The 25,178-nt window shown below is 27.0% G+C and overlaps 1 protein-coding gene across 1 annotated transcript in view; it reads right to left on the bottom strand.

Moving 5' to 3' along the window:
- LOC136976550 (cysteinyl leukotriene receptor 2-like) overlaps window positions 1-20,945 on the bottom strand; it is a 63,193-nt gene extending 42,248 nt beyond the window's left edge. Inside the window, exon 1 of the mRNA XM_067271883.1 lies at window positions 20,550-20,945. Within this exon, the coding sequence (XP_067127984.1) occupies window positions 20,550-20,898 (349 nt within the window). The 5' untranslated portion in view covers window positions 20,899-20,945. The remainder of the gene's footprint in view (window positions 1-20,549) is intronic.
- Window positions 20,946-25,178: the final 4,233 nt, after the last annotated feature.

Below are 25,178 nucleotides of genomic sequence, written 5' to 3'. Positions count from 1 at the left end.
AATATTAATAAAATCTTTTTCTTCGATACTAAGCTTTTCCTCACACGTTCTATATTGTTCTATAGAATGACATGTCTCCCCCTTTACTGTTATCTGTCATAAGTAAAAAATAGATTTTGAAGCTAAAAATAAAACAATTTTTTTTCCTTTTTTTGAAAAATTAAAAACTAAGAATTACATTTATTTAACACAATGATATATTAAAATGTTTTACAATTGTAACTTTTCTTTTAATGCTTAGTGGATAAAACAAACATTCGTATAATGAAATAACGATAAAAATAAATCAATAAATTCTCTTCTTGTATTGTGAAAAAAAATAAAAATGAAGTTTTGTATTTATGTTTTATAATAATGTAATGTATTTTTCATTTTATTTTACTTTTTTGTAGTATGAAGAAGCAATTTATTGTACAAGTTTTTAATAAATGCAGTTTCACAAAATTTTATTCTCTATTGCAAGAATTTATTTATAATGTGTCAGAGTATATCTGATAGAAAAAGTCTACGAAAATAATTTTATAGAGTATCACATAATAAAGCGAATATCTTAATCGTTCTTAATCTATATTTACTTAATTCTTACATTAATCATTTTTGTAAATATTATTATATTTTTTAAACGAATTTAACAGTTTATTTAAGTGAGTTTATTTAGTTTAATTCTTAATAGTTCTTACGATAGAAATAGTAAAATTACATTTTATAAAATAAAAAATTAATAAAGTATATTGTAGTGGGAAAAACTAAATATAAATAATGCTTTTTTACTTTATCTCAAAGAATCTCTAAAATATCCACTTTATAACAATTTATGTCTTATTTTGTTCTCTGTTCTTTTTATAATATTATTATTGAATTTAATTTAAATAGTAAGTTGTAAGAGTTCACAGAACTTAATGATAAATTTTTTCAGAGATGTCATCGCAACTTTATATTATAAGATATTTTTTCCCCAAGGAGCATAATCGTTATACTCGACTTGAATTTCTAGATAAATTTAATTCGTCAGCTTAATTTATATATTTGTTGACTCGACGACCACTCAAGTCAAGTATATCTGAATTTCAAATATAAAATATAGTAAGTTAATTAGTGGCATCGAAGATATATCAAAAATAAATAAAAATTTCTTAAATATAAAATATATACTGTTAAGACATGAAAGGGCTTCAGAAGTGTTTAGTTTTGTTTTCATTATCGCATAGACGTTTACTGTAACAGTAATAGCGGATTTACTTTCAAGCTAAGATTTAGGGCATCGAATTCCGGAGGACCCTGATTCAACTGTTTTTATTGAATAATTTTTTTAACAAAATTGATGGAGTATTTTTTAGTAATATGAATTATCACTATAGGTTGGAGTACTTATTATTGAGATTATCGACCATAGAATATGCTCTAATACCCGTCTCATATGACACAAAATGTCCGTAACTTGAAAACTATAAAGACAGCCTAGGGAATTCTTATTCACATCAGTGACTGATACGTGAGATAACTCAGTACAGCAATTTTAATAAAACTTTGAGATGTAATGGTTAATTTTAAAAAAAAAAATCTCTGGTGATTTGCCATAGTACAACTCCATCGAGCAAGATAATGGTGGTTACCCAAACCACGTTGCAGGTGGGAAGGGGCTCACTGTACGGCTAATTTTCAAGGAATCACCCCACCACCCCATTTTCCACTATTTGGACCTCGGGGTTCTTGCAAGAGAATCGAGGCCCTTTAGATTTTGTTGGATCTTGCCATATTGCTTCTAGTTGCGAAGAGGCCCGATAACAGTTTAAGCTTCAGGGTATCAAAAAATGTAGGTCCATCATCGACTGAACGTTAATGCTGTAATGAGATAAAATCTTTGGTTAAAAATATTTCAATTAACCTAAATAATTTTTTAATTTAAAATTCTCATTCATTAATTATTATTGAATGAGTATAATAATGCGTTAACGGCGAATATTACTTCAGATCACATTGATAAATGAGTAAAATTAAACGTTATGGTTTTAGATTGAAAAATTATTTAGACAAACGAGAATATTTATAACCAAAGCATTTTAAAATTATATTCTTACACAATATTAATTTGATATTACTTCAGATGATCAATTACAAAGTGTTGCGAGTGGAAAATTCATTATCTTTGATCGTTTCTGCAATTTATTGATGATAAAATACCAACGTAACGATATTATGTAGACATTTTCAGAAAATTAATTTTCTAAATTTTATTAACTGTGTTCTGTCGCATTAATCAAAATAAATATTATCAATTTATTACATGCCTTTCGTTATTTAATATTAGAATTTCTCGATGTTGTTAATGTTAGTTCCTTAATTTAATAAATAAATTTTAATTTATAAAAATGTATTTCGAATCGTTGTACAATATTACAATTAAAATATAATACGAAAACTTTCAAAACTACTTTTCATCGAATGAATTCAACAAGTAAATTTACTAAAGAGTTAAGTTTATTATAAGAAAATTTATAGTTTCCGTTTCACAGTTTAAAAATGAAATAACAAATAAACTCTCCAATAAATATTAATGATATAGAGGAAATAAGAAAATGTGCTGGAATAGTTTGAAGAGAGGTTACGGATTGTAGAGGCTGGAGGAACCTTAGATATCTCCATTCTGCTGTAGATTGAGAAAAGCTGATGATGATAACGAATTCATAATATATTATTTTGATGGTTGGTTGGCTAAGGTGATAAAGTCTTAAGTATAAGCTTAGCCCTATCAGGATTTGACTTCGATCTCAGGTTGACGACTCAAACTTTCACGGTAGATTAGTTTGAATATACACCTGTTATCTGTCCACATTATGGTTCTAATAAAGCTCATGAGATCCTCTTAGTATCCGTAGATAAAAAGAGTTATAATATACACGTATATAGTATATACCTCTGTGATCAAAAAGCATCGGAGATGTTACAATAAAACGCAAGATGTGAATTTATTTACTAAAATTTATTTCGTTACCTCTAAAGTAATCGCACCATTGCATTACACTTATGCCAACGTTTTTCCAATCCCCGAATCAAGCTTTAAAATCATTTTCAGGAAAGCCTTTTAGAACTCGCATCGAATTTTGTTTTATCGTATCAATCGACTCAAAACGGTGACCACGAAGCGGAAATTATAGTCAAAGAAACAGAAGAAAGTCGCGCGATGCCAAGTCAGGTGAATGTGGTGCTTGCGGAACCGTATTTGTTGAATTTTTGGTCAAAAAGCACGAACAACAAGAGCATTGGGAGCAGTGCATTTTTGTGGTGCGAAATTCGCGAGTTTTCTCGCCACAAATCAGGTCGTTATCTATGAACTGCTTTACGCAAACGACGCAAAACGCTCAAATAATATTTATTGTCAGTTTGGCCAATCGAAAGGTATTCGTGATGCACAAATCACGGCAATCGAAGAAAACAGTCAACACGACTTTGATTTTTGATTGACTTTCGCGCGGTCTTTTCAATCTCGCTTCACTTTTCGAGAGCCATTACTCGACTGTTGAGCTGTTTCGGTGTCGAAAGCGTAGATCCATTTTTCCTCATCCGTAATGTTGTATGTTAAGATGATTCGCTTCGAGAAAGCATTTTCTCGTCCACTCGAACACGTTGTTTTTGGAAAAAATTCAATGTCTTCGGGACTACTCGAGAAGCGACGCGCCAGAACCCAAATGATCTATTAAAACTGCTTGTCGAGATCCAAATGATACCGGAACATATTCAATAATTCCCTAATTGTTAAACGACGATCATTGAGCACCAAATCTCTGACTCGAGCGAGGTGTTCGTCAGCTAAACTGGATGGTCTACCAGAGCATTGTTCGTCTTCGACGCGTTTTCTGCCTTCCTTGAACCTCTTGTACCTCTCGAAAACTTGTTTTTGATAGGTCACCAAAGGCCTTTTGCAACATTTCCAACGTTTTGTAACAGTAATTCCATTGCGAAAACAAAATTTAATGCTTTTTACTCAATTACGCTGGACATTTTGAAAAATCGCTGGCGAAAAAGTTCTTTCCACGTTTATTTGCAAACAAAAACAGAGGGTGGCAGACGGATTGCTGCTAGATGTCGAAGAAATTATATTTATCGCACTTGCAATGTTAGCCTATAGGTAAATAGAATTTTTTTTTTGTTATACATGCATATTTTTGTATCGTATGACGATGTATGACGAAGTAAATTGAAAAGAAATATTTTATGATTTAATCCAGGGATGGGCAACCTTTTTCTATGTGAGGGCCGCACTGACGCAGGCCGCACACAAGAAAAGAGAGGGGGGAAAATGTCGGTAAATCAAAATTATTTACTCATATATAATTATAAATTAGCATAGGTATACTTAATATAGCTTCTGGCACTAATCTAAACGTAATATGTCGGAAATATTTGGTTAAATATTCGTCACTGTTAGTTTTAACTATTCACAAATATAAGTTGTGGAAAATAACGCTTGAATTTTTGTTGAATATCTCGTTAAGCCGGGAAATTGATATATTTATTCATATTTTATGCCACGCGGGCCGCAAAAAATATTACTGCGGGCCGCATGCGGCCCGAGGGCCGCGGGTTACCCATCCCTGATTTAACCGACAACAAATCGCCTAGGAAAACTTTATAAAATTTTATTGATTTTATTGAAAACTCTGACGACAAAACTTTTTATTATAAAAATCATCTTTATTTTTTATTAACTTTTAACATCATTGTTTTAAACATTTAAAAGTTATTTATCTAATATAAAATTAACGATTCTTAGATATAAATATCCATTTCAAAGTTTCAAACATGTATAAATAAAATTAATACAAACAAATATAAAATGATATTTCATCTAAATTATACTCTTTTTGCCTCATAATTCTTATGTAAAAATACATTGTCTAATATTTTAAGGTTCTCTTTCTTTCCATATATCCAAGGGTTCCAAACTGATTGCTAATTTCACCCCTATCTGAGCTTATATACAACATACATACTGTATTTGTATTTCCTTAAAAAGTTAAAAATTCGTGAACATTTTCATAAATGATGTTTCCTAACACAAAATAAATAAATATTTTCTAAATTTGTTGGCAATCTTTTGAAGTTAATCCTTTAATTTTCGATTAAAACGCACATGGGTGACTTATGTTGTACTCATCGATTACCGCTTATAATATAATCGAGATGATGGATTGATAATAATAATAATGATAAGCGCAGAGCCCAAACGGTTAAGAGTTTAAAGTTGAAATTTGGTACACAGTTAGGATACGCCATGAGAATGCACAATAAGAAGGGAATTCCCTTCCGGAGGAGAGGGAGAGGGTTAAGGATTAACCTGGCTTCTACTGTTAGCGGGAAATCAAACATATTTTTAGATCCATCTAAACATTCTATAATTAGCCTCGGAAGAGGTGAACCTAATTTTTGCACCAGCTGAAAATGGGTAAGATCGGCTGTAAAGATTATCTTACGTAAGGGTTTATCACATCGAGTGCCCAATCTAACATTTTAAACATTTTTTATTCCTCTACTGTTCACAATTTAAAGAATTTTTAAAATGTGTTAGACTGGGCACTCGATGTGATAAACTCTTACGTAAGATAACCATTGTAGTTACATAAATCAAATACTATAATATAATAGAAGGGTTAGAAGCACGAAATAATGTAATAATCTTAATCTTTGCTGTTGTTATTTTTTGTCCGAGCAACGCCGGGCTAATCTCCTAGTAGTTTTACAGAATAAATAATTATAAATTCAACAGTAATTTACAAAATTAAATAATTTAAAAGAATAAAAAGGTATTATTAAATTATAATAGAAAACTGAATTAGGCAATGTGATAAAGTAGCTTTACTTTTAATTTCCTTACGGCTAAGATTTTCGAAGTAGTATCATTAGAAAATCAAATTATTTTAATGAAGTAACCTAAATTATTTTAATTATCCTAATAAAATATCGCGTAAAATTCGTAAAAGATGAAGAGTTATGAGAATTACATTAAACTAGAGGTAAATCCGCAGAGAGACTTGAAACAAATGACAAATTAAGCAATGGTATCATCTAAATTGTGCGAAATTTTATTGTATAATTATTATTTTAATATATATTTCCTGCGAATTAAGTCACGAAAATTATCTTCATATTGAAATGTATAGAAGTATTTACGGTAGAATCCGGTTACTGTAATCACTAGATGCGTCTAGTTGTCTGTTAATAACATCAAGCATATATAATGTAAGTGAAATTCAGCAATTTAAGCTAATATACTGGTAGGAAATAACGATTCAAACGATTAATGTTTAACGTTTAAAGTGTACTAAAGACAAGTGATAACAATTGCGTGTAATCAGTCATATGTTACAGTCGATAGCGCGAAAAGACAGATAAAAACGTTTATTTACCTAAAGCAAACGAGAACTGCAAACGAAACTTAATTACAGTTCGTGTTTTGAGACACGCTAATTATAATATAATTACACGACTGATAACGTTACTAGCAACTACAATAGTCAAACTCTACTGTAAATTATAAAGATTTGATAAGATATAATCAAATCAAATTTAAATATAGGCTGTATTTTTTGCATTTTTTGTTTATCAGAACATTTCTGGCAAGCATACATTCGTTATTTCAAAATATAGGACAGTTAAATCAAACTAAATCATATAAATTTTTTAAAAAACTGTAACATTTTAATAACTTTGTATTATAAAATATCTTTATTTATAACTAATAATAAGATTACAGTAAAATTTCAATTTATCGCCACCGTTTGTTCGCCCTGAAATTGGCAGTAAATCGAGCATGGCGCTAAACAGAAGTACCTCAAACAATAAGAATTATTCATATTAATTAAGTTTACGCACCAATTCGAGTTTCTAATAGTTTGAAAGCCAAGTGATTTGGTGATAATGCCATTTGCATTGTAAAATCGTATATATTAAAGAGCTCTTTCTTTAATATTTATGGGAAAGATCCGTTCACAAGTACGTATTAAGAATGGCGTTATATCGTAGTTTGTGTGTATTTTCGCTTTTATCTTCTAAAAAATTTATAAGCTATTCGAAAGGTCGTATCTATATATCTATTATTCATCAGACATAACACGTCAACTGTTTTTTGAATGAAGGAAACATATACAAAGTACTATTTTTATATTGTCAGTTAATGTAACAAAAATTAAAATGGATAATAGAGATTTATATATTTTATCTTTTATATTAGAAAATTATAGAAAAAATTGGGAAATAATTAATTGTAACTGTATTAAAGCTGTGGATAAGAATATTTTTTGAAATTTATTTAAAATGTAAAATCACACTAGCGTTGTTTTAACATTATAAGATTGAATTTTTATTAAAAACGTGCCTATAAAAGTAACTAAAAATCATCAAAACAAAGAATTGAATCATTATTTTTATTGAAGATCAGATTTATAAAATCTTATCTACCGAGAACAAATCTTTGTTTGTCTATAGAATTTTCGAAATTTAATCTTATATTTTATATATTTTAGTAACGTAAAACATAAGCATTCGATAAAGTAAACAACTATATGTGTTCAACTAGCCATTAAATAGACTACTGAAAACTCACTAAAAATTAAAGTACTATAATTCGATTCTTTCATGCATTAATATTCCGAAAAAAAGTTGTAAAATAAGTGATTTAAAACTAGTATAAAAATTAAATATTAAAAGTTATAATTTTATAAATTTTCACTTAATTTTTGCTGTCTGTAAAATTTGAATTATCCACTAACTGCATGGATGATCCACTCAACACATCATGTAGATTTCAGATCATTTGTGTAATTTAAAGACTAAATAATATAAATCGTCAAGAATTTAGAGGATTATTTATATTATCTAGACTCTAAATAATCCTCTCAACAAATAAATTATCATCAACAATCCACAGGATCGTGTATATAATTTAGAGTCTAAGTAACCTGGATAATCATCTTAAAGAATTAAAACGATTTTTTAAAATTTTAAACTAAAAATAAATATTAAAATAATAGTAACTGATCATTGATCAGAGTTGTAATATTGTAAATAACGTTTTAATATATTAAACGGTTTCTATTAATTAAGTTCTTTAAAGAACGAACAGATATGAGTTTTTAGCTTTTAATTTAAAATATCTGTCATTTATTAATATTATTTTTAACGAAATTTTTTATTTTAGAAATATATAAAGTACAATGTATGAAAATTAAGTCATATCGCATTTTAATTATCATGTTTAAAAAAGTTTCAAACATGATATTATAATTACACTGATGATAATAATTACTTTAAGATAGGCGATAACTCTACTTTCAACAAAATTAAATTTCTTAGAAATATTTAAACAGATTTATTTGTAATATTAATGCATTTAAATAAATGTAGTTGTGATAGTTTTAAATTCATTTAGCTTTAAGGAATGTAACATCGATTTCTAATTTTTCACTTATGTTTCCTGTCTGTTATGATAAGAGCCTATCTATCTAAATATATTATATACACATTTACATATATATATGTAAATGAGGTATATAATATATTTAGATAGATAGGCTCTTATCATTCATGCGCTATGTACAATATATATATAGTGTGCATGAATAGTGAATATATACAAAGAGAATTTTAGAAAAAATATTAAGGTTGTGGTCTCCATTGAATGTTCAATTCAATAGAGACTAATTTTATTTGAAAGGAAATAATTTAATACAGATATATTACGTAATAAGCCATATAGTTGGTTATTAAACTTAATTTTCTTTCTGATTTTTGTTTAGAAAATTCAAAATTTTATGAAATTTATTCTAATAGCTTGTAAAGATGAACATTTTAAACACAATTTTCTCTGGAGAATCCCTTATTAATATCTAAAAATGAATATTTATAAGATAATATATTTGCAAATTCTCAAGATATGCTAAAAGTAACCATAACTATATTAAATCTTTCGGTAAAAATATTTAAAATCTACTTTTAATTACGTAGATAACGATGTTTACATTATATAAAATAAATAAATAAAGAATTCTTGTATTCTAAGCGCTTATTAGATGATTTGAAGTTGTTATTGAAATTCTAATACATTTCGTATGAAAAATCAAAACATTAACAATAATCCAAACATATTTTTATTATTTTCGTATTTAAATTTTACTAATATGATTTTTATCAGTTATTTCTTTCCTCACATGGGCTTATGTTTGAAGACGTGGTCATCGATTTTATAAAGTCAATACACTCCAATATTATTTCAAAAAGAAATTATTTATCCCTGCGGTATTGGCTTCTTCTTCGATCAGAATTTAATGAAAGAAACATAACTTTACAGGGAAAAATATATTATCAATATTATACAGAGTAATTCTTTCACTTTAATACATATTAAAACTTGTATAATCAAAAACATAATTCTATAGAAAAGAAGAATGCAACAAAGAAAAAGTAAAGATATTTGATCAGTTGTAACTGGATTTTTTGAGTGACCAGAGAGACCGCAGACTCGTAAAGTTCGGCTTATAGAGGACATTACACACACAATGCAATATTTAGTACTAATTATTATATAAGTGTTATTAAATTGTAATCAATTATTAAAAAACAGTTTTAATTTATAAAAACAAAATTAATAAATAATTCGCTTTCTCTATTCATAAAACTTTTGATGTGTATAACTTAGACAAATAGTTATAATCTAGTTTATAAAGATCGATCGGATTAACTGTGTTAATCCGATCAATTTGTCACAAATTAGATTCTTCTATCAACTTTCTTCTGTGTAATAATTCTATTTTTATCCTTCATATTTTAATTTAAATATAAAGGATTTATCCGAAATTAAACAGAGATAAAAACATAAAATATTAAATGACTTTTACGTTACATAATCACAATTTTATATAATTATCTTTACGATATTTTAAAATATTTCATGTATAAATATACAAAATTATAAATTTTAATTTACTCTAAAAACTTTGAATGGATATTTTTTTCAATGTGGGAAGAAGAACACTTACATTACCTTATATAAATTGTAATGTATAATCAAATTCTATTGTATTCTTCTATTTTGTAATTCTTTATATTTTTTCTGTTTCTCTTCTTACTTCATTTTAATATTTAATCATATATCAAACAAATAACTTAAGCTTCAAACAAATATAATTATTAAAAATATAATACTTTTAAATGTATGTCTTGAGAATTAATACAAATGTTTATTAAATAACAAATTCAATATATATTATTTTCTAGATGTGATGAATACATTACATTTGTGGAGATGATGTTAAAAACGTTGACGTCGACAATTATATTTCAAATCGGCAATGTTAAGTTATATATGATGTATTATTTATTATAAATAAGTATATCAACATCTTTTTAGAGAAGATAAAACTAAACTAAACTACATTATTACTAGAAATAGCGTTAAAAATATTTATTCCAGCGGAAAATTCTGTATGTATATCCACTTTATCACTACAATACAACTAACATTGTCAATGGGATTATATGGAATATTCCAGGGAAAAATTCATTAAAATACGTTTGATTTATTTACTTAAATTATTTACCGGTTTAAATAATAAATCGAAGACTTTCTTCACATTATACTATTTTTTTTCCTTTTCGAGTTTTCTACAATCCCATTAAATTCTTTATAAAAGTTATAAAACAAATGAAAGAATTTAAAAGGCAAAAAAAATAATTTTGTATTTTTTATAACATAAAATTTAAATTGAAAAGTTCTAAATAAAATCGCGAAATAATAAAAAAAAGACATAAAAATACAAGATATCAAATTTTTATTGGATTATTATTTTTATTTAAAATAACCCAGAAAGATTATTTTATAAAATAAATAAAATTTGGAAATTTTCATTAAAATGTGATAAAATAATTATTCGGATGATAAATTACAAAAGTTTCTGGAGTAGAAAACTGAAATTTATGGTTCCTCTTTTATATATATGTTAATTAAATGTTTATTTACACTTGATAAATGTTAAATGTGATAAAACACGCTCAGTTTAACTGATTTATTCGTTTTCATTGCGATAAAATTATTTTACTACCATTGATATTTGGAAACATTCCAAGTGTAACGAAAGTAGAACATTTCTATTCATTTATTTTAAAATTAAAGCTGTAAAATAATCATTTGCACCATTTACAAATGGTCTAACCATCAAATAGTTCATTCTAATTTAAATAAACTGAATTGTTTTCGTCATCTAAGAATCAAAATAAAATTCATCACGCAACATAATTATATGAAAACTGTTTAATCGACTTATTTTATTAAAATTCTTTATTTTAAGTAGAATTAACTTGTATTGATGAGTAATTAAATAGAAAATTAATTTCTCTTTTATCTAATGTATGTTTAAAGTTAAGTAATTTTAATCTAATTCTTTTACGATTAAAATTTTTCGAAGAATGACATTTTATAAATAGGCAATGACATTCTCGACAACCAATTAGTACACGTTCATTGAACGAGTGATTTGGGAGTTATTCTGCTTGTTATGTAAACATATATAGAAAGTTTATATCATGGGCCTGTGCGCGTGCGAGAAGTTCCGTTTTTACAATCTAATTGGTTTCTGGAGCCTTGTTAATTCCTATAGACTGAATGACGTAAACAGAGGTTACGTTCATGGAAATAACAGTTGTAACTACCGTTTTTCCCCGAAAATAAGACCTTGTAGAGGTTTTGCTGAATTGCTAAATATAAGGCCTCCCCAAAAGTAAGACTTAGCGAAGTTTTCGTTTGGAAGCAGGTCCGCCGAACAGAACACCAGAGCATGCAGCTGTGATTCTTTTTAGCCCGCCGCCGTTGTCCCCTACCTTCACCGTCTGTTGCAGAGCAGCTGCATGCAACACACGGTGAAGACCGTCACCTACCGCCAATCCCTATGTTCCCTTCCGCGGCCGTCACTTGTAAATGTGCAGACACGGCATCAAGAGGCCCGTTGCTTGCCACCATACCGTACGCTGTCCCTGCTGTACTGTACAAGTCTGCTGTGATGAGCTTCCCACGGTGGCCGGAAGCTGCAATACCGCTGCCGGACCCTGTTGTACAAGTGGTCCAGGAACTGCTGTGGGAGATCGTTACAGTTTCCAGACAGTGTGTGGGAGCCAGGTACTTTACAGCCCTTATTTTTTGTGGCCCTGTGTGTGAGTAAAACAATCAGTATATCACTTTAATTCTTTAGAGGGTGTCTGCATTTCTGCTGAACGGTTTAAAGTATAAGAAATAAACAGTGTTGGTATATTTTTACACCTAGACATGAGCGCAAAAAGAAAGAGCTATTCCGTCGAGTACAAGAAAAGAATCGTGAAAGACTCTCGAGGCAAAAATCTTACCGCTTTCTGCAAAGAGATGTTGAGTATTCGAATAATCCGAAAATGGCGAGAAGATTAAATAACCTCAGTCAACAAGTGGACAACGGAAATGCTAAAAAGCGCAAGTGTGGATTAGGTCGGCAACCACTGTTTTCCGAACTGGAAGACCTGATCTGTGAATGGGTTGTTGACAGGAAGGCAAAGGCTTTGGTTGTGAATAGGACTCAGATTCAAGAATTTGTCCTTGCAATGACACCACAGTTCGAAATAGCCCCCGAAGAATTTAAAGCATCACAACACTGGCTGGATAGTTTCCTTCAGCGAAGTGAACTGTCTTTAAGATCCACAACACTGTTTAGGCTGGAAGATGCTAAAATTATTAAACGTGCATTTGCATTGAAGTCATTTATTGATGACGCTGACTTCTCTAAATACAATCTTTCCAACATGATTGCTATGGATGAAACTGCAGTGCTTATTGGCCAAGCATCTCAAACAGCAATTGATCAGCGGGGTGCCTCCTCAGTGTACATTCCGACCACTGCTTACGAAAGTACACGTGTTACCTGTATTTTGGCAATTCGTCTAAATGGCACTAAAGTCCCACCTTTAATAATTTCTAAGGGCAAGAAGGATAAGATTGAACGTGTTTCAGGCATTTTTTTCTTAAAACTGAAAAAGCCTGGGCCATACAAGCAGTTATAAGGAAGTGGGTCGATTAAATGCTGCCGCTTGTTATGCGAGGGAGCCAAAGAAGTCTGCTAGTCTGGGATGCAACCAGCACACACCGCGCTAAAGACATGAAGAAATTTCTTCACGAAAGAAAAATAGATCAAATAATGATTCCCGCAGGAATGATGGCCTATCTTCAGACTCTTGATAATGCAATAAACAAGCCATTCAAGAACAATTTGCGAATGGAAATTAATGACTATATTGAAAATAGAATGGAGAGAAATCAGCGTGGAAACTTTGTGAAGCCTAAACTGCAAGAGGTTGTGACTTGGGTGAAAAATTCATGGGAGAAAATCACTGACAGTTGCATTGCAAATACACTACAAGCAGGCTACCCTGACAAGAAGTACTCATTTAAGGACAGTGCTATTGCTAAACATGAGATTTGGGCCAATGATTCTGAAAGAAATAAAGTCATAAGAAATTTATCAGGAAATTCAGGGTTTGGATTGTTATGATGATGTTCCAGAAGATGATGACATGACTGTCATTGCTATAAATAAATAAATCTTGCTTTATGTTCATAAATATCGGGATCGGTAGATGTACTGTAGATTGTTGTACATGGAAATAATGATAGTAACAAGAAAGTTTTGTTAGGATTCACAGTTTGTCTGGTTACGCTGGTTTGTGATGACAACTACTATACAGTATATAATAAATGTTTATTTTTTTGTTCAACAATAAATGTGAATTCTTCTTCATGGAAAAATAAGACATCCCCTGAAAATAAGACCTAGCGCATCTTTGGGAGCAAAAATTAATATAAGAACTGTCTTATTTTCGTGAAAACAGGGAAACAGGGTATATATCACATTTTAAAAAAAATGTAATATTTCCTCTAGTTTTAATAAAAAATTTATGCCAGTCGTAAAACTAGAACTTGTAAAGCGGGAGTTTAAACCTTTCAACAAATGAGTTGTACGCTTCATTAACAATTAAAAAAATACTTGACACCACATCGTTACACACTAGGCACTTCGAATAATCGTTCTTCATCAGTTCCAAAACAATTACTCTATTTTATAATTAACGATGTTGAATGAGTACAATGAAAAATAAAAATTCAATTATCTATTGTCATCACTATTACACCTTGTAAAAAACTTCTTTCAAAGAAATTTTATACTTGAAAGAAAAATTCTAAAAAATACAGGACGAAATATATTTTAAAACATATTGTAAAAAATACAAATAATAAAGACTTATTCAAATAAAAATATTCTTGTAGTTTTCCTTGTCCTTTTCACAATCACAGGAAACATAATCCAAATTGACGGAGTCGACCTTTTCTTATAGTCTTTATTTGTATTTTTTACAATATGTTTTAAAATAAATTCTAAATATTCTATTTAACTTTTCTAATTCACTTACTAATTTCAATTTTAAATAATTATTATTTTTATAAAAATTAAGTAATAAAATAAAAGATTTTAAATTTTGTCTTATACTCAATTAAATCAATACAGTTTCAATTTATGTTTACATACATTTAAATTCATCTAAGTTCATCCCAAACAAACAATTTAAACTTTATAAAATTGAAATTATTGAATGGACACGCAACATTTTCTCTTTTATTCTCAAAACTATGTAGTTATTTTGGCCTGAAAAGAAGAAATTCCCAAAAGAGATAGAAACCTTTTTCTGTTGAAATTTATTTTACAACATTTTCTCACTCGAAAGAACTATATCTTTTGTAACATTTTCTAAAACAATACAGACTTCCCTTTATTTCTCTTTTCGATAACCGCGAATATTCAGTGTAGTAAGAAATATAATTAAAGAATACATTTTTTTCCTGTAAATTTTAACTAAAATATTCTATATACGAAAACAAGTTAATGTGTTATTCTAAGGTATATTTGATGTTTATAATTTATATTTGTTAACGCACAGTAACTGTATTCAATGTTAAAATTAAAATAAATTTACTTATGTGTTACTTTAGATTATTAGTCATAATAACATAACGACAACGATTTTTATATTATTATAGTTACTGTATATTGTTAAGTAAATAATTAACTAGAAAGGTCAACTTCTTACACCATTGCCATGTAGATTAATAAGCCTGAATGTGTGTCTGTATATATGTTAAGTAGAGAGGATACAATTATATACATGTAATCATAATTAATTTATATAAATTAATATACAAATATATAATTTAAATTAAATTCGACATTTTAGAATATAATAATTAACAAAGATATCAATTAGTTAAAATTATTGTTTAAATATAATATAAATTTATATTATTTAAGATCAATTATAATTCGTATTTTCTTGATATTATAAATCATAACGTTTTTAATAATATTTTAAATATTACATACAGTTTTATAAAATGGTTTATTACATGAAGAATACATAAATACAATTTAAAATTTATGTAAACTTTAATATAAGAGACGATAACTTGGCGTTAAAAATGATAATTTTGGTAGTACGTAAAGATCAAATCGTCGAATGAAAATTTATTTATCGTAAATCGTAAGTAAATATAACAAAAATATTAAAATAAATTTCACTTTTTAGTACAAAAGTTTCACATTTTATAATTAAATATGTTTGAATTAATTTTTGTAATTACAATATTTGCAATTACTACAATTATAAATGCCTTGTTTACATCATTTCAACATTATCAATGTTTTAAACAGTGGAAATTTATTCATGTTTAAAGTTTTAAAGTAATATTCCTATTAACAACATTTTAATTTTTATTCAAAGCGCGCGAGTAATAATTTAATACACGAATTCAGAATAATTTTATAAAATACTTTAACTCAATTTAAAATAAAATTTTAAATTTGTTTAGTTTTTTTTAATTTATTTTAACGGAATTTTATAATTTTCTAAACTTGTTTTTTTTTTTCTTTTTACTAAATTTTCATTTCCTTCCTTCTTCAATCCATCGATCAAAAGCATCTTTTATAATTTATTTCCATGAAATAAATTTTAAAAGTTAAATGTGTAATATTATTTATTAAACATTTAAATAATTTTAAAATATTTATATTTAAATTTAATAGTTTCATAGTTTAAGAAAAAGGACAGGGATGAAAATGAGAATGACATTTATCATAAACAATACAATATAATAATATTTTATTTAATTATTACGATAGATCCCTATAGAAGGGAGGGTTACAGAGTCATTATTATCAAGTACTGTGAGATATTATAGAAGTGGAGGCGGAGTTTATTAGCAGGAAACCCATTTGAAAGCCCAAGATTGTTTTTTAGACAGAGTGCTTTGCACAACTGTAAGAAATGATAAATGTTGAGGATTAAGATTGAAGAACGGACATATCTTTGCTCTGATCAAGAAAGATAAGTTTGGAGCCGATTCTCAACGAGACGGAGGAGTTGCATCAGGAGACATTTACGTGGGTGGCTGAATTTACTAAAGATGTATAGAATATTTACACAGAATTTGAAGATACTACGAATGATGTTAGAGTAATGAAGCGATTGTATGTCTTCGATTCCATCGAAGACATACTATCTGGTTATGGCATTATCGATGATTAGGGATGAATAAAAGCAGGAGTATACTGGGGCGATTTTCTTTCCGCTTTGTTTAATCTCCAAAGGTGATTCAAATTCTATTATTAACAGAAAATAAAGTAATGAACGATATTTGTCCATTATTCCATGCCATTTCGTCGTATATTGACCAAAGCTTGGTCTTGAAAAGAAGGAATTTTCCTTGTTTTCGAGGTCAAGTTAGCGTCAATTGCAACCAGTGCCGTTTTGTGGAAGCGCTGATCCGACGTTTAATCATACTTTGAAGTTTCTTGCCTAATATATAATGCCCTTTTTTATAGTCTCACTGAATACAGATTCCAGAGTTTAACAGGATATCAAGAGCTACGTTAAGTTTGAGGGTGCTGTCGACTGTACTGTTCCAATTGAGAGAATAAGATTTGTTTTTTTCAAGATAAGTTTTTTAAAACGACGAGATTCTTTGTTGCAAAGAAAGTTGGTATTATTTTAAAATCTTTTAATAAAGTCATGGATTTATTTCGATAGATTTTGGTGTTATAAAGTTCGATCCTCACGCGTACCTGGCACCAATAGGTCAAATTTGAATTGTTTGCAGATGCATCGAATTTGTTTTATGTAAAGGAGATAATGAGTTCATACAGAAGCAGCATATGAGAGAGAGAGAGAGCTGAAAACATTAGCATTAAATAGTCTAAAACAAATCTAGGCTTAAATTTTTTTTTTGCAGAATGAGGAGGATGTTAGCAATCATTATAGTACAATGGCTGATAGTTTTCGTAAGAATATATTAAAAGTTTGGTAAACTGAAAAGGTATACAACTAAGTAACCTATTTAAAATAAGAAACAGTATATAATTTGTTAGAACATAAAAAATTTATCAGTTTTCTTCAGTCTAGGATCTTTTCCGAAGATCATAATTTTGGTTTATTTAGTAGCCATTTTGTATGTACTCAGAAAAATAAAAATATTAAATTTTAACATGAAGTTAAAAACTTTTATAATTTAAATAAAATTTATTGATATTTTCTCAATTTAAAATTAATCTTCAATAAAATCCAATTACATAAAACTTTAGAAATTTGTTATAAAGGAACTCTTATTACAGCAATTAATAAGACTTTGTTTACCAGCCTTAAATTTTCATTTCAATTAACTGGAAGCTGATTAATTCGCTAAAAATTTATTTCGCGAAGAAGAAAAATAAAATAGAAAATTCCATTTTAATTTATTTGCTTTTATTTGATTTTTAATTAAACGCGTTTGAAAGCATTAACGTATATACGGACACACGTATACAAAACCTTATCATTATTTGCTTATGAAAATTATTTTAAAATAAATTTAAAATTTAAATAATTTAAACTAGAATTAAAAAATTATAATTTTTTAAAATTTTATTTTTGTTTACGTTTATATAAAAATAAAAAAAATGTATTTTTATGTACAGGGTGGTTATAATTAAAGTTGCCCTACTCGAAGCTGTCTAGAGCCCGTTCTCGTTGACGTATTTTGATGAAACTTGGTATATATGTTATATGGACCATGGGAAAAAGGAAAATGCAAAAAAATATATAGTTCGAATTTTCACCACTAGGTGAAAAAATGGCGCAATCCATTTGCATCAATTACATGTTCAAAACGCCTTACAATGCAATCGATTTGCGTCAGTCACGTGTTCAAAACGTCTTACGCTGTATTTGAATTTGATTAAATTTAACTAAACAATTTAATGATAAATAATAATTAATCCCAATTATTTTGTTTACATTTAATTTCTAAATAATTAAATTTTTATTAAAAAAGTTTAATTCTATAATTTTAGGAAGTTCAATAAGAAAAGAAAAAGTTTTAAAAGCTATTAAATTAAATTAAAATTAAATTTAATATCAATTAAGAAAAAAAATCTGTAATGTTTATAATATTGTCGAAAAAATATTTTAAGCGTTATAAAAATATTTTTTCTACGAATTTATATCTTAATTCATTTTTATTTTACGTGAAAATTGTCTGGAATAATTAACAATTGCACAAAAATGACGATTTTTATTATTCTTGAAACTTAAAGAGGTTTTTTATTTATTATTATTATTTTTTTGTAAATTTTTCCAAGTGAAAAGCATTTATAATATACAAAAATATAATAAAATTATTTAAAAAAATTTAAATGTAATTTTAAACTTTTTAAAATTTGTTTTTATATTAGAACTTTCCATAAAATTCGTACCAGAAATTTCTTTTTTATATAAGATAAATATAATTAGTAACTTATTGAATTTTATTTTTGTCAATAGATTAAGATTTAATTTGAGAAATAGCATCTATGTTACAGAAAGAAAGAAGGGAGTTTCTTCTTTTATCCATTTTTTTTTTCTTTCTCTCTTTCTTTTTTATGTTCAAACTTCTTTCTATTTTATTTTATTTTATTTTTCCTTATTTATAAAACTCTACTCGTTTGTACCATATTAGTGGAAAGAATTGTGTTTCTTATAATGGTAAGTTAATTAAGTTTAATGTTAATCGGATTACAAAAAATACAAATTTCTAAATATTCCTTCAGTTTGATAATTAACCCTTTTGAGAATATAACTTTACTGGATAATGTAAAAGAGTGGATAGTTAAGGATTTTTCACTTAGAAAATAACATTTTCTTTCTGCTAAGTGAGTGCATAATGTGCTGTCACGTTCATTTTATTCTAACACTTCTCCATCTTACCAATGCAATTTGGTAATCCATGATATTCCGCCTTACTTAAGAAGACATTGTAATTTTACTCTTACGTGATTTTATTTAGAATAAAAATATAAATTCTATTAAAATTTAAATAAATTTTTAAATAAATCATTTCGTATATTTTTTTATACTAATAATTATTTAATTCAATTTTTAATAAATAAATAGGAAATTGGCATTTTTATTTTTATTATCAACTGATTTTATTCTTATCGCGTTCAATCTCTGGAGCGAAAACCATACATCTTAAGGTCTACAACCTTATAATTTTCGTGAAATTTATAAAGAATTTAAGTGAAAAAATAATATTGAGGCATTCTATATGTCATTGGCATGATAAATTTGTAAGTGACCTTAATATATTTCTCCTCCCTCGTTAACAATTAATCCGATGTTAATGATTTTATTGGCATGAATAAGCAAGAAATTCTTCGACTTCGTGTACAGATAGATTTATACGGTATTCGTCTTATTTTCTCTTATAATTCTATACTAAAATTACATCTAGGAAGTTTCATATACACATAATATAATATATAAATGACATTATTCTATAATTTATAATTATGAAATTATAATTTTAGCAATTATAAATCATATATAGGCTATAACAATTAAAACTGCTAATTATAATTTAAGAAATTTTCATTTTGATTAATTTTAAAATGAATATAAAATCTCTCAAAAAAATTGCACAATAAAATTTAATGTTTATTGTTTTAAAATTATATTATAGTTTTAATTTTAATTAAAACTATAATATAATTAAATAGTAATCATTATTATTGTTGACATTATTGTAATTTGTAAAATTTTAGGAAGAGAGAAATTTGAATCAAGATGAGAATGGAGAAATTTAAATCATTATATGTAATTACAATTGCATTTACTGTATAAAACGAGCATTGTGGAAGATAATATTCAGAAAATTCAAATTCCAAGAAAGTCATAAAGTTATTAAATTTATTTGACTTTCGATGAGAAAAATAATGAAATTATTATTATTATGATAATTTTAACTATTTAACATAAAATAATATAAGACTGAGTTAAGGCTGAACTCATAGAATAATTTATAGAGTTCAATCAATGAAAATTTATAAGCAAAATAAGTTAAATTGGTGATAATGAGATGAAATTATTTGTGGAAAATTTAATGATTTGCTCTTTGAATAAAACTGAAAAATTTCTGAACTTACCTCGAATCATACAAACAGCTTGAAGAGGTCCTTGGAATAATAAACGTCCCATTCCTATGAGAGCTAAAGACGATATTATTTGGTCGACTGCGGCTCTTTTTGTGAAACCATTTTCTGATGTTTTCTTCTTTGGAATGAAAGCGAAAGCGAAAAACATTAACATATTCCCCATTGTCGAAGTAAAATATACGAGGATAATTAATGATATTTGCAATACAATCAAAGGATAAGATTGGTGATTATTTTCAAAGCTCGAATTTGTTGAATAATTATAAAGCACATTTTCTGATAAAGAGAACAATGCCGATGTGGAATAGTCAGAAGTTGCCATGATAAATAATTGCTGCATCCCGTACAATCGAGCTTCAACACTTTACAATCTTCTTTTCATTCTGACATCCAATACACACGGAGTATCCGGATTATCACTTCTTCTGACGTCAATGCTCGAAGGATAATCAATATATGTAGTGCTGCCATCTGGTTAATATAACTTGCACTATCTTGTATCGATTTTTATTTAAATTTTCGATTAGTTCTAACCTTAATATAACTTGACAACAATAAGTTTCCGGTCGAAATTAATTTAATAAAATATATACCATATTTAATTTAAGGATTAAATGTCAGATACACCGTACTAAAACTAATATTTTTTTTAATGCATGTATTAAATTTCTATTGAATATTTTATACATTTTAAATAATTTTTTTTAAAATAAATTGGAGTAATTTTAATTGAATTTTATCTCAGGACTTTTATGTTTAATTGTAATCATTATTAAAACGATTTTAACATTTATCCGGAATTTTAAAAATTTCCAGTTAATTAAACTGAGAGTTTTAAATATGGATTTAAAAATTTATCAAAAATAATACAAGAAAAATTTGTTTTTGTAGATAATTTTATCGTAATATATTGGAATACATTAAATAAATTAAATTTTAAATATTTAATGTATATTTTATTGAATTTAGTAATGTAATTTATATATTGTAGACTTTATTTATACATAGATTTTAATTCCTGGTGTAAGGGAATGGTAATTTCCTATAATTCTCACTGTTGTTTGTCTGTCCGTCCATATGTCTGTCTGTCTTTCCGTAATATCGAGAACGGTGTAAGATAGATATAATTCGAGACAAGATTCAAAAAACAAGGAGCAGGAGACCCCGAATGATTATATACAAACTTCTGGTCTAGGTCGGAAGTCCCGTGCATTCAATTCAAAAAGTTCCCTGTAAGGAGTTGAATAAATGACGGCATAACTCTATTGCTAACAGGAAAAGTATGATGTACAGGGGCAAAACCATGTTAATTTGAGGTAAAAAGCATAAATTTTAAATTAAATAAATTTAAAAAAATATGATTAAAATTGCAGCCCGGCATTGTGACAATATCACAATAAATAATTGCTCGTTTTTTATGCGTTTTTGTTATTGCTTTTGATTAAAATTATGTTAATTTATACTGAGATTGAAGAAAGCTGGGCTTTTGAAACAAATGGGTTGGAGCATCAGGATAAATTGCAGAAGAGAGGAGAGAATCTCCTCGAAAATTTATAATTTCATTAAATGAACTTCCTGACGTATATACATAATTATATAATTACCATATATTGTTACATGAAAATGTAATTTACTAATTGTGATCTTATTATTAGAATATTATTAGTTAAATCTCTTTGCCAATTTTCTCAAATCGTTATTTTTATTATTATTATTATTTATAAGATTGTATAATTTATTCAAATTACAAAACTAGTTAATAATATTAGGATATTTACAAAATTCTGAAGTATCTAACTCAACTAAACAATGATGTTTATCACATATTATCAGAAAATAATACTAACGGAAATTTACTTATCAACTACAAGCATTTCAAATATTTAAATATGAGATAAATCGTTTCTATGTACAAATAAAACTGAATAAATAAATAAAATTTGTTTATCTAAATTATTTTAAAATAATTTGAATATATATTAGTCCTATTCATATAAATGATGAAAATCGAATTCAAAGAATTTAAAATTTTTTAATATTATGAAACATTAAAGCATGCTAGAATAAATCTGATTAATAAAGATCGAGTTAAAATGGATTAAAATATACCAAAATCGCTAATTTTATTAAATATCTGATCAAATTCTTGTTAATAAAGAAATATTTCATTAAAAATAATAATAAATTTTTATAAGCATGACTTTATACAATACGATTTAAAGTGGAATTAAGCATCACCAAGTAAAAACACCAAGGGAAAAAATCAATAAAATTAATTATTAATAAGCTTAAAACGAGCGTAACAAAATGATTAGAAAGAAAACGTTTAAAATAATCTTAAAATATACCATGGCTAATTGATTTTTGAGCTACATTATTTATTTTTCGTAATCCTATATAAAAAATATAAAAGTTTAATTAAAAACTAAGAAGAACGTTTCATTATTTCTTGTTTAATCTAGTGAAATGATCAATCAGAGAACTTATTTTTTGAAAAATTCGCTTTTATATTAATATAAATTCATAATAAAAATTTAAGTATTGTAATCATTTTAATTAAAAATAACTTAAAATAGAATAACATTTGATTGAATACGTTTATAATGCATTTGATGTTATACTTGTTGCAATATTTATTTGGACTATAGTGTAATATATCAATTTGCTGGACATCAGCTACAACATTTTCTATTAGTACTGAAGTGCAGAATGCACATTATTTTTTTGAAAAACATAAAAATTTGTGTAATAATACTTTATATTTGTACAGCTTTATATTCTGATTAGAACGCAAAAGAAAATTATTCATGTTCTTGATCCGAATGGTACTCGTAGAACGAATGGTAGAAAACAGTAATTATTTTATAATAAATATAACTCAGCAAAGTGTACGCCATTAAATACAGTATATTGGAATGCAGATAAAACGAAGCAAGAATGTTGCAACTTCTACAAAAGATTGCATCGTTACTTCATCCAAAAAAATTCGGGGTTTTTTTCTGTGATTACACCGACAGAGAAAAATCCAAATTTGTTTTTTTATCTCTCGACGTTTCAAGTCGCCCTGAGTCCAAAACGGTAAAAACTTTAGGAATCATTTTTTGACAGATCGCCATACTTTCCTTCTGTTATGTATATTATAGCCAGGAAAATAAAATTTAATCAGAAATAACATGTGTTTATTTCTTCCATAATATTGCCACTATTAATTATAATATATTTTCTTGTTGTTTTTGCCTATTTCGTCAGATTTCAGCTTGTGTTTTTATATTTAAAAATTTCTTATAATCTCAGAATTAAAGATGACGAAATCAGTTTTGACAAATGTTACTACTTTTTCGAAAATAGTATCTGTTTTACCTACTATCTAAATAGTTTGTGTAAACGGACACGATTTTGTTCACCTACTTTAAAGCTTAATAAATCCTGTAATTTTTGTCGAAAATTTCTGAAATTCTGTAGAGAGGTTTGTGTATTAGGGGAATTGATGTCATTACATTTTGGTGGTTAAAAATCAAGAGGGTGGGCAGATAGAGGGGGATCGGATTTAATAAAGGTTTTACTAGTTATAAAAAAAAAAAAAAAAAATGTAAATGCTTATAAAACTAATCTTTGTTCCCAAAATTAAGCGTTTTGTCATTTTATAATAATTAATAATATGAGATTTTTCTTTAAATATTTTTACAACAGATGGAGCCACACACAATTTAAATTCTTTTGCTGAGAAAGTTACGCGATACGTTGGTGGATTTTTTTTAAATAAGTAATTTGTTCATGTTTAATATAACAAAAAGCGATTAAATATAATTATATAATATATTAAATAATTTTTATATAAATGTACGTTCGTTCTTCAAGATGATTTCAAAAATTATTTATGTAATATTTCTAAAATTATAAATGTTTTTATTAAATCGTTCTATTTCTTATATATATATATATAGAAATATATATATATATTTCTATTCTATAATAAATTTTTCTAAACACGAATAAAGTTGTTATAATTAGAAAATTAGAATAATTTTAAAAGAAAATTGTCAATTTTTATCCGTATAAATTGCACTAGTTGTAATGTAGATTAATATAAATTAAAATTAGATGTTAATAAATTAAATTTTACTGCTTAATGCTAACTTAATCTGCAGTATATTGAATTTACTTAAATCTGAATTTAAATTAATCTAACATTTCCTAGAAAAAATTTTTTCCTAGAATTAAATAAAACAATCTCACAAATCTCGGTAATAATCTATATTATTGGAAGTTTTACATATAAAACCAGTTTAAATATCTCATTTTTTAAGTAAAGATCAATAAATATTTTATGAATTCAACGCAAAAAGGAATTTTCGATTATCACATTTCCGGTTGTTATATATAAAAGAGGGAAAGTATGGCAGATTTTTACAATTTTTTACATTACCTCCCGACGAAATGGACAAAAGACAACAAAAAAAACGTTATAATTAATATTGGCAGTAGTATTATCGAGGAAATAAACGTCGAGAAATGCAAAGGAAGAAATAAATATATAAATAAAAAATTTTAAAAATAGAAGGTTTCAATGGATGGATATGTATGGATATCGATGTGTGTGGGTACACGATTTTCTTCATA

Source organism: Centruroides vittatus, unplaced genomic scaffold (assembly GCF_030686945.1).
Source record: "Centruroides vittatus isolate TY-2023 unplaced genomic scaffold, ASM3068694v2 contig_401, whole genome shotgun sequence".
Taxonomy (NCBI): domain Eukaryota; kingdom Metazoa; phylum Arthropoda; class Arachnida; order Scorpiones; family Buthidae; genus Centruroides; species Centruroides vittatus.
This window is presented reverse-complemented; position numbering and strand designations above follow the sequence as displayed.